This window comes from Entelurus aequoreus, linkage group LG09 (assembly GCF_033978785.1).
Source record: "Entelurus aequoreus isolate RoL-2023_Sb linkage group LG09, RoL_Eaeq_v1.1, whole genome shotgun sequence".
In the NCBI taxonomy this organism is placed as follows: Eukaryota; Metazoa; Chordata; class Actinopteri; order Syngnathiformes; family Syngnathidae; genus Entelurus; species Entelurus aequoreus.
The window spans coordinates 71,286,414-71,297,090 of record NC_084739.1 but is presented as its reverse complement, the minus strand read 5'-3'; the positions used below and the strand labels follow the sequence as shown (position 1 = coordinate 71,297,090).

Below are 10,677 nucleotides of genomic sequence, written 5' to 3'. Positions count from 1 at the left end.
GGGTCAAACTCGTTTCGCAAAATAATTAGCGCATGCTTGGCACTTCCGCCGGGTCAAATATGAGTCATTAAATGACTTCCTCCTCCTGGTGGTAGAGGGCGCTAGTGATCCTTCTTGCGACTGCTGGTACTGCAGAAGACCGGTGCTGCAGAAGAAGACAACAGGCAGCAAGAGTGAGGAGCCATTGTTTGCTTGCACTTTTACCATGGAGGATTACATATCTAAAATAAAACCGTTTTCTAAACTGGACTTTCAATCGAAGCAGGAGGTAATACTTAAAGGAAGATCTCCATCGAGACAGAGAGACTTTTAAAACTGAAGAAAGATAAGGAAGACTTCTACAGGAGCTGCGCATGGACTCATTTATACCTAAAGGTAAGACCATAATAACGTTTTTTTTAATTAAATGTGCTTTTCATGATAAGGTAAGCGCCGGAGTGAGAAGAGGTTTTAAAATAATTAACGCATGCTTGCCAATCCCACATGCTTTTGGTAAACGCAGGAGTGAGAAGAGGTTTTGAATTAATTAGCGCCCCTGCGGCTATTCAAGGAAATACGGTATATATATTTGGAGCCCCTGCTGTGAAAGGAAAATGTTTGTCTTGGTGCCCCAAAATATGAGCCCTCCTTTAAGGCAACACTTGCCTTGTCCTTAAAAAAATCTAAACATGGAGTCCTGGACCAATCACGGGTGGTGTACATATTTGATCCTCCGCTGTCTAACAACCATTCTTCACCACACAAAGTGAATTATTGCATTATTTCAGAGTTATTGCGCCAATTGTTGTCGTTCTCACCAAAAATCCATGTTGTTTCAGTCTTGTGATGGTCTACAATCTTGTCCATAAGGTTCTTGGACAGCTCTTTGGTCTTGCCCATGGTGGTGAGGAAAATGGACAGCTGCCTTTTACCCACACAAGTAGAGGATCTCAGGAGTAGTAGTTTGTGTGCTCCATTGGCAACAAATACTCATTTTCCTCAAGCAATCATATAAATTGAATTTCCATGTGTCGTCCGTTTAATGTTTTGTTTTTTTACTGGATTTTGTTAAATTTCTTTTGTTTACAAAAAACTATGGCTGTCAAAAATAAGTTAACACATGCGATTAATGAAACCCTTCTAAAAAATGTTCCTGTATGGCATTCCGACAATAAAAGTGCAGTTGTGTCCAAAATATATATATTTTTAAATCAACCTAAATTATGCAAGCAAGTTAAAGTCACAGTCGGACATTAAACTTTTCTCCACAAAACTGAAAAAGGGGCTTAAGGAAAATGAGAAGTGTGAGCACTAGAACTGGGTGTAGTATGGACAGATAGGGCCAATTATTTTTATTTTGTACTTGTCTTAATCTTTTTTAATGTGTTTTTCACTTCTATCAACTTTTCTTTAAAAGCTTAACCAGGGACCAGAGTTGCAAATTAGTCTGTGGCTAGAAGTCTTATGTACTTTGTCATTTGTTATCTATAGGTAGCAATGTTTCATTGTGCTGTCCCTGTTAAAGAAATGAATGCATTACAAGTAGTAAATAGTTATCATGATTAATCTAAATTCTAAAGTGTGATTAAGAAATGTAACCATTTGCCAGCATTACAATAAATCTACACAAACATTCTTGATTTAATTAGTAAGTAAACTTACTAATTAAATCATTATTATATATACTATTAAACAATAAACCAGACATTATTGTCAGGTTTTGAGTTAAAGTTCATTTTTATTGGTTAAATGGTTGTCTTCTGGTAAAAAAAAAAAAATGGCACCAACATATTGTATGGTATATTTTTTTAATTATTTTTTTTTCCTATGAAGTGTTATGATTTTATTTATTGTAAATCATTCAAACTACGACGATGAAAACATCCTGGTAACTTTTAGCACAATGGAGCACTTGGACTTCCAAAGTGAGACCCCCTTGAAGAACGTAATACCCTACAGTCAGTTGGGACCTCCTCTAAAAACTGATTAGCTGGATGTTTTTTTTTTTGGTGGCGCTTTCTACTCACTCCAGTTTCAAAATAGTGTTTTTCCTTTATTTTAAAGGCACCACCATTAACATAGAGTAGCATAGTAGGCCTAAGTATTCATTAAAAGCAAGGCAGAGGTTTTATTTAACAAGTATATTTCATCATTTTGACCACTGCAACACTTTACACAGTTTGAACAGTAACACCGTGTTTGAGTATTTAATGAAGTGATTCTTTGGCGTACCACTAGATGGAGCCGGTAACACAGTTTGAGAATAACGTTCTAACCAACTATAATGCATAATATAGGATCATGCGTCATCTTTTCGTACAGAAAACTATTTTTATATTTTAACATTGTTTGCTAGCTAAAATGATACCCCCACCACAACAAAAAAATCAACATTTTTTGGGGGTCGGCCTTAAAAACGTAGCAAAATATGTCTGCCATGTTGTTTTCCTCGCAAACAATAACCAAAACATAACAGACATAGAATAATGGATGGTGTCATTCCAATGTGTTGGAAAAAGGACTTTTTGATCCGCTAAGAACTTCCACATCTTTTTAATGTGTTCCTGCAGTTGTTCATTGACACGTCATGCAATATAAAGACTGCAGTTGCCACGGAGTACTTCTTCATGCAGGGCATTGCACTGTGAAATGTTTCATTCCAGGATTACATTGTGAGCGTTGCATTGGGAAGTTGCACATTTTGAAGTTGAACGGTCACACGCACGTTCTATTGTAAGCCACAGCACCCCCTAGTGGCTGCTGACGGGAGCTTTCATTTCCACTTTTCAGGTTTGACTCTCAAACAATGCATGTTTACGCGGAGGTAACAAAAGCAAACGACACTTTGTGAATAAAATAAAAATATACTATCATAGATGGCAGGTGTCCCCCGTTAGTTTAAGGCAAGGATGGAGGGGGACAGAGAGAGGACAGGATGTCATGAAGACAACAGACCGGAGCGTCCATAGTGCAGGTACAACACACACGTGTGTTCCAGTCCAAACGAATGGCCTCACTTTTAGTTTGTGCAGTTTTCAGCAGCCTGAAACACAAAATAACAACTTTCAAGCATGACTGTGCTACTTGCCCTTCTATCCAATTCATTACAGTTAGTTATACATTGCAGTGTAAGTATTGGAGGATAAACACATGCAATAGTAAGAGTGTAACGGTACGTGTATTTGAATTGAACCGTTTCGGTACGGGGGGTTCAGTTCGGTTCGGAGGTGTAACGAACGAGTTTCCACACGAACATATTAAGTAGCGCACTGCATGGACAGACATAAGCGGCGTACCGCACGTTGTGTAACCAATGCACAAATACATACTTTTACGGAGACTGTTAGGCTCTTGCTATCTATTACGCACTCTCCCTAGTCACGTGACCGCCACGGTCCAATCAGCTGTGCTTATAAGCCGGTAGAAGGAAGTGGCCAGTAGACAGGACATAATGGGAGACAGATTGTATTTCTGCTCGAGGTAGGTTTTTATTCTCGTTTTCACCTGAAATATTGTCCTGACGGGATTCTAAACTAAATGCCTATTTGTTAACTTTATAGAGCCGACTACCAGCGCCAGATTTTTTGTCATTAAGCTGTGTGTGACTGTAGATGCGGAGTTGGTGAGTCCATGTTTATGAAAATATATTAGTCTTTCTTCCATTGTTTCATTGCAACAGTCTTTGTGGCATATTTCTCAATGGTCCATATACAAGGTCTATGACTTGAACCCATGATAACTATTGTGTATTGGAATGTACTTTTGAATGTGTTTGATAATAAGCACGTTTAGTGCACTGACCGAATTGTATAGGTCATATTTATGCTGCTAATGGTTATTTTATTGTGATTCTGACATGTATGTTGATTTATATTGTACAATATTGAGGAAAAAACTAGAACCTGTTCTGAATACTTTATAATGCAATTAGTGTTATTTAATGAAGATATTTGATTTGTGTACACATTGATTTATAAGGATGGTCCTGGTTCTTACACAGGCCAGGCTTCTCTTTATGATGGCGAGCTGAGGAAAAAAAGCATCTAGTCCAAGGATCGTTCTTGGGACATTCCAGCCAGGAACCCCACCACCTGTTCTGTCTGGGCTGGTAGGAGGCTCTCCAGCCGACCCTCTACACATTTTCACCCTTAACCGCAGCACATGGACTGTACTGCTTTACTCTCCAAAACCTTTCTCCAAGAACTGTATTATCTGAGCTGAGATTTAAACAAGAATCCAGAGACACTAAATAATTGAATTGGAACACACAGAGCTATTTCTATTTTTGGGCAGAATTATTATAGTGTTCCCAATGTTAAAAGGATAAAGCCATTGTTTACAAATTTGGTAAATAAATAACCAACAAATTTGTATTTTGTTGGTTTCATACTGTACCGAAAATGAACCGAACCGTGACCTCTACGTACCGAACCGAAATTTGTGTGTACCGTTACACCCTTATGCAATAGTAGCCCAAAAATATGAGTTGTATTCAGTCACATGACTTTTGAAGTGAACAAAGCATTGGTCAACCAAACCAACATGGCAGCAAACAGCGTGCAAATTATCAGAGTACACAAGGGGCCTAGATCTTACCACTAAAGGCAGATTGCCAGAAAAAAACTAACTATGCAATGGAATACAGGCATACATGTTAATTTAAAAAAAAAAGATTTGTTGAGTTATCTCAAAGATTATCTGTGTTACGTTCCCAGACATGTCGACGTATGTGCTAACTATCTGCGAGTAACACTCGCTAGCATTGATTCACTGTTTTTTACATTTTCCCATTAAGTTAACCACTCATAAAGACAACTTGGAGAAACCACTGAAGACATGGCTGCTTGTGACAGAAAAGGGAGAAATGATCACAGTTCACTTAACTGCATGGCCATGTTGCTTTGTTGTTGTCGCACACGTCGTTACGAGTATGCGTGGTTTTCTCCGTCTTTATCAAAATATAACTATAGATGTCAACATTGTGTATGTGCTAAAAGATTAATTTATGATTGTTTATCAAAATATAACTATAGATGTCAACATTGTGTACGTGCTGAAAGATTCATTTATGATTGTTTATCAAAATATAACTATAGATGTCAACATTGTGTACGTGCTGAAAGATTCATTTATGATTGTTTATCAAAATATAACTATAGATGTCAACATTGTGTACGTGCTGAAAGATTCATTTATGATTGTTTATCAAAATATAACTATAGATGTCAACATTGTGTATGTGCTGAAAGATTCATTTGTGATTGTAGTCTTTGGCAAAGGCTTAACTCTTTCAGATTTAGCTCACATTTGCTTTCTTTTATTTAGACTCGCCAAGTTGTTGCTTTACGAAACACTGGTGGCAAAAATGTGTTTTAAGAACTCCGAAACAAGATAACGTACAAATAATATCAAGATAACACCTAAATGGGAAATACTAAACGTTAAAAGTATGTCAAAGAAATCTTTAAAGTGCGTTCTTCCACTCTGCTATATTCCAGAGCCACTTTTGCCGTCATTGTTTCATAAAATCATGTACTTTTTCATCCTTCTTGATTTCCTCTCAAGAAACTTTTATCCTTTTTGCGATTTGAATGGTTCCAACAGCCTTAGGCCACGTCCACACAAACACGGATACTTAATAAAGGCATACTTATCTCTGCATTTAGGCCTCTTGTCCACACACAGACGCACACTTTTGTCCTTAAAAACGCAGACTTTTACAAACGCTGGCCAAAGTGTAGAGATGCAAAACTCTCCGCTTAGCGTAGGCGTGTACACGGCACAAACGGAGACTTGTGATGACGTCACGGTTAACAACTCTGCCTTGCTGCCCTTAAACACACTATAAGAGGAATTACTGTATGTTTGAACGTAAACATTAGGGCTGTGAATCTTTGGCTGTCCTACGATTCGATTCAATATCGATCCTTGGGGTCACGATTCGATTCCAAATCGATTCTTGGGGTCACGATTCGATTCCAAATCGATTTTTTTCCCCCAATTCAACACGATTCTCGATTCAAAAACGATTTTTGCCCGATTCAAAAGGATTCTCTATGCATTCAATACGTAGATTTCAGCAGGATCTACCCCAGTCTGCTGACATGCAAGCAGAGTACCGTATTTTCCGCACCATAAGCCGCACCTAAAAACCACAATTTTTCTCAAAAGCTGACAGTGCGGCTAATAACCCGGTGCGCCTTATATATGGATTAATATTAATATGTATTTTCATAAAGTTTAGGTCTCGCAACTACGGTAAACAGCCGCCATCTTTTTTCCCCGTAGAAGAGGAAGCGCTTCTTCTTCTACTGTAAGCAACCGCACCCGCACCCGCCCCCGTAAAAGAAGAAGCGCGCGGATATTACGTTTCATTTCATTTGTGTGTTTCTGTAAAGACCACAAAATGTCTCCTACTAAGAGACACGCGTACAAGGTTCCACTGACTTTTGATATTCATGTGAACCGCACTGTGGATACAACGGGAGCACATACGGTGAATATTCGCACCACAGGGAATGAGAAGTCGTCTTCACCGTGGTTCTAGCTTGCCATGCTAACGGCCAGAAACTTCCACCCATGGTGATATTCAAAAGGAAGACCTTGCCAAAAGAGAACTTTCCAGCCGGCGTCATCATAAAAGCTAACTCGAAGGGATGGATGGATGAAGAAAAGATGAGCGAAGACACCGGGTGACTTTTTTCACGCAGCTCCATCCCTGTTGATCTACGACTGCATGCGCGCCCACATCACAGATGGTGTCAAAAAACAAGTGAAGCACACCGAAGAAGAATAATTCGATGGATTTGTGGATGAGTAATAACTTCAGAAAGTGAGCTTTAAATGTTTATTTTGTGTGTTGTGTGACACTAACGTATGAGCAACGTTGAGTTATTGATGTTGCTATTGCTCTGCACTATTTTGAGTGTTACTATTTTTGTGATTGCACATTTGCACATTACATTTTGGGAGTGAACAGAGTTGTTAGAACGCTGGTTTGTAATATATTATTAAAGCTTGACTGACCTATCTGACTGTTTTGTTGACATTCCCTTTAGCGTAGCGTAGGTGCGGCTAATAGCACGGGGCGGCTAATAGGTAAACAAAGTTTTGAAATATGCCATTCATTGAATGTGCGGCTAATAACACGGGGCGCCTTATGGTGCGGGAAATACGGTAGTAGATTTTTGTAAAAAGCTTTTATAATTGTAAAGGACAATGTTTTATCAACTGATTGCAATAATGTATATTTGTTTTAACTATTAAATTAACCACAAATATAACTTATTTTATCATTGTGAAAATATTGGACACAGCGTGTTGTCAAGCTTATGAAATACGATGCAAGTGTAAGCCACTGTGACGCTATTGTTTTTTTTGTTTTTTTTTAAATGTCTAATGATAATGTCAATGAGGGATTTTTAATCACTGCTATGTTGAAATTGTAACTAATATTGATACTGTTGTTAATAATATTCATTTTTGTTTCACTACTTTTGGTTTGTTCTGTGTGGTGTTTGTGTCTCCTCTCAATTGCTCTGTTTATTGCACTTCTGAGTGTTGCTGGGTCGGCTTTGTTTTGGAATTGGATTGCATTGTTATGGTATTGCTGTGTATGGTTTTGTTGGATTGATTAATTAAAAATAAATAAAAAATACATTTTAAAAAAAAATCGATTTAAAAAAAAAAAAGAGAATCGATTCTGAATCGCGATTCAAATTCGAATCGATTTTTTCCCACACCCCTATTATTTAGTTTTTATTTTATATATGTTGACCACATTAACCCTGGCAATGGACCCTGTGTGTATATGTATGTTATGCCATTTTTTACAAATTTGGTAAATAAATAAACCAAAAATGATTATTTTGTTGTTTTCTTACTGTACCGAAAATTAACCGAACCGTGACCTCTAAACCGAGGTACGTACTGAACCAACATTTTTGTGTACCGTTACACCCCTATTGTAATTCCTCATTAATTTCCCATCAATTCCCATGGACGTTGTCCAACTTTGAATAATCAAAAAATGGTCAATATTTCCAAACTTGAACACCATCTTTGTTTTCTACCTGTCAACTGTCCGTTTAGGCTGCTCGCCGGCTCATCACCACTTCAAGATGGCGGCCCAATTTCTCGCGTCACAGCAGCCAATGCTGCGTCTACTTCTAAGATGTCTATAGTTTGTGTACCTTCAGGGTGTCCGAGGCTTTCCTCAGCTCCTTGATGACGGCCGACAGAGCCTCGGGGTTGATGCCCTGCTCACACAGCCTGACACAGATGGACAGAGACTCCATGTCCAGGCCGGTGTTGAGCAGCTTGGAGATCTCCAGTAACACTAGTGGAGGATGCCGGCGTGAATGTTACAATAGAACAACAATAAAGCAGGCAACATTAAATGAAAATAAGACATTACCGTCCATAGTCTCCCGCACTGCGTTTAGCTTAGCATTAGCATTAGCAGCGCTTGCCATGATGCTGGTGTTAGCTAACATTCACGCTCCCACACGATATTGTGTCAACAAATTAACCCCGATGTTAACATGTTCTCTGCTAAGTGTACATAAGTAATGAATATATTGCGTGAAAACAAACAAACACGCAGCTTAGAGTTAGTGCTAGCGTCAATAGTGACACCGGAAGCGGAAGTGACGATCTCAGGCCGTCATTGGTTGGCATGAACTTCCGGAAATGTTTCTATTGGCTGCAGGGGTCGCGAGGGTAAAATTGAAATAAACGTCCACAGAAACAGACGCCGAACTTCGGTCTTTTTTCTTTATTCCTCGTTTTTGTCCGTTCTGGGATCAACATACTCGACTATTCTATGTTGTAAGTACCAAATACGTCATATGTTAATGCATACATTGGTTTTGGAGGGGGGAAAAAAGCGTATCTAAAGGAAGGTGGAATCCATTGATTAGTCGATGGTTAAAATGGCAAAGTGTGACTTGGCAGCCATTAGAAATAGCTGGTGTATGCACTTTATTGTCACGTGTTGATCATATCTTGTTGTGTGTCAAGAGATGGGCGACCACACGGACATACATATTACTCCAGGGAGGTCTTCGGTGCGAAACCCCTTTGAAAGTCCCAATGACTACCGCCACCTCCAGGAAACTCTGGTGCCGAGTCCATCTGTGTTCAAGTCCAGAGCTGTGAGTTCACACACACTCTTATAAAGTCCATCTGTGTTCAAGTCCAGAGCTGTGAGTTCACACACACTCTTATAAAGTCCATCTGTGTTCAAGTCCAGAGCTGTGAGTTCACACACACTCTTATAAAGTCCATCTGTGTTCAAGTCCAGAGCTGTGAGTTCACACACACTCTTATAAAGTCCATCTGTGTTCAAGTCCAGAGCTGTGAGTTCACACACACTCTTATAAAGTCCATCTGTGTTCAAGTCCAGAGCTGTGAGTTCACACACACTCTTATAAAGCCCATCTGTGTTCAAGTCCAGAGCTGTGAGTTCACACACACTCTTATAAAGTCCATCTGTGTTCAAGTCCAGAGCTGTGAGTTCACACACACTCTTATAAAGTCCATCTGTGTTCAAGTCCAGAGCTGTGAGTCCACACAAACTCTTATAAAGTCCATCTGTGTTCAAGTCCAGAGCTGTGAGTTCACACACACTCCATCACACAGTCTTATAAAATGTGTTCAAGTCCAGAGCTCAATCTATCAATCAAAGTTGACTTGTATAGCCCTAAATCACGAGTGTCTCAAAGGGTCTAACATAATAGTGGATCTAACATAATATTGTGAGAGTCTAGTCCATAGTGGATCTAACATAATAGTGTGAGAGTCCAGTCCATAGTGGATCTAACATAATAGTGAGACAGTCCAGTCCATAGTGGATCTAACATAATAGTGTGAGAGTCCAGTCCATAGTGGATCTAACATAATAGTGTGGGAGTCCAGTCCATAGTGGATGTAACATAATAGTGAGAGAGTCCAGTCCATAGTGGATCTAACATAATAGTGTGAGAGTCCAGTCCATAGTGGATCTAACATAATAGTGTGAGAGTCCAGTCCATAGTGGATCTAACATAATAGTGTGGGAGTCCAGTCCATAGTGGATTCAACATAATAGTGTGAGAGTCCAGTCCATAGTGGATCTAACATAATAGTGAGAGAGTCCAGTCCATAGTGGATGTAACATAATAGTGAGAGAGTCCAGTCCATAGTGGATCTAACATAATAGTGAGAGTGTCTAGTCCATAGTGGATCTAACATAATAGTGAGAGTCCAGTCCATAGTGGATCTAACATAATATTGTGAGAGTCTAGTCCATAGTGGATCTAACATAATAGTGTGAGAGTCCAGTCCATAGTGGATCTAACATAATAGTGAGAGAGTCCAGTCCATAGTGGATCTAACATAATAGTGTGAGAGTCCAGTCCATAGTGGATCTAACATAATAGTGAGAGAGTCCAGTCCATAGTGGATCTAACATAATAGTGAGAGTGTCTAGTCCATAGTGGATCTAACATAATAGTGAGAGTGTCTAGTCCATAGTGGATCTAACATAATAGTGAGAGTCCAGTCCATAGTGGATCTAACATAATAGTGTGAGAGTCCAGTCCATAGTGGATCTAACATAATAGTGAGAGTGTCTAGTCCATAGTGGATCAAACATAATAGTGTGAGAGTCCAGTCCATAGTGGATCTAACATAATAGTGTGAGAGTCCAGTCCATAG

At 39.1% G+C, this 10,677-nt stretch overlaps 2 protein-coding genes across 2 annotated transcripts in view; one reads left to right on the top strand and one right to left on the bottom strand.

The window, feature by feature from the left end:
* Window positions 1-1,969: 1,969 nt before the first annotated feature.
* On the bottom strand, window positions 1,970-8,650 carry mzt1 (mitotic spindle organizing protein 1). Its single transcript, XM_062059299.1, has 3 exons — window positions 8,396-8,650; window positions 8,172-8,317; window positions 1,970-3,022 (listed from the first exon to the last, which is right to left on the bottom strand). The coding sequence occupies exons 1-3, from the start codon at window positions 8,472-8,474 to the stop codon at window positions 2,999-3,001; spliced, it is 249 nt and encodes an 82-aa protein (XP_061915283.1). The 5' UTR covers window positions 8,475-8,650; the 3' UTR covers window positions 1,970-2,998.
* A 15-nt stretch (window positions 8,651-8,665) lies between these two features.
* bora (bora aurora kinase A activator) overlaps window positions 8,666-10,677 on the top strand; it is a 28,611-nt gene continuing 26,599 nt past the window's right edge. Inside the window, exons 1-2 of the mRNA XM_062059291.1 lie at window positions 8,666-8,808; window positions 9,001-9,134. Coding sequence (XP_061915275.1) covers window positions 9,003-9,134 — 132 coding nt within the window. The 5' untranslated portion in view covers window positions 8,666-8,808; window positions 9,001-9,002. The remainder of the gene's footprint in view (window positions 8,809-9,000; window positions 9,135-10,677) is intronic.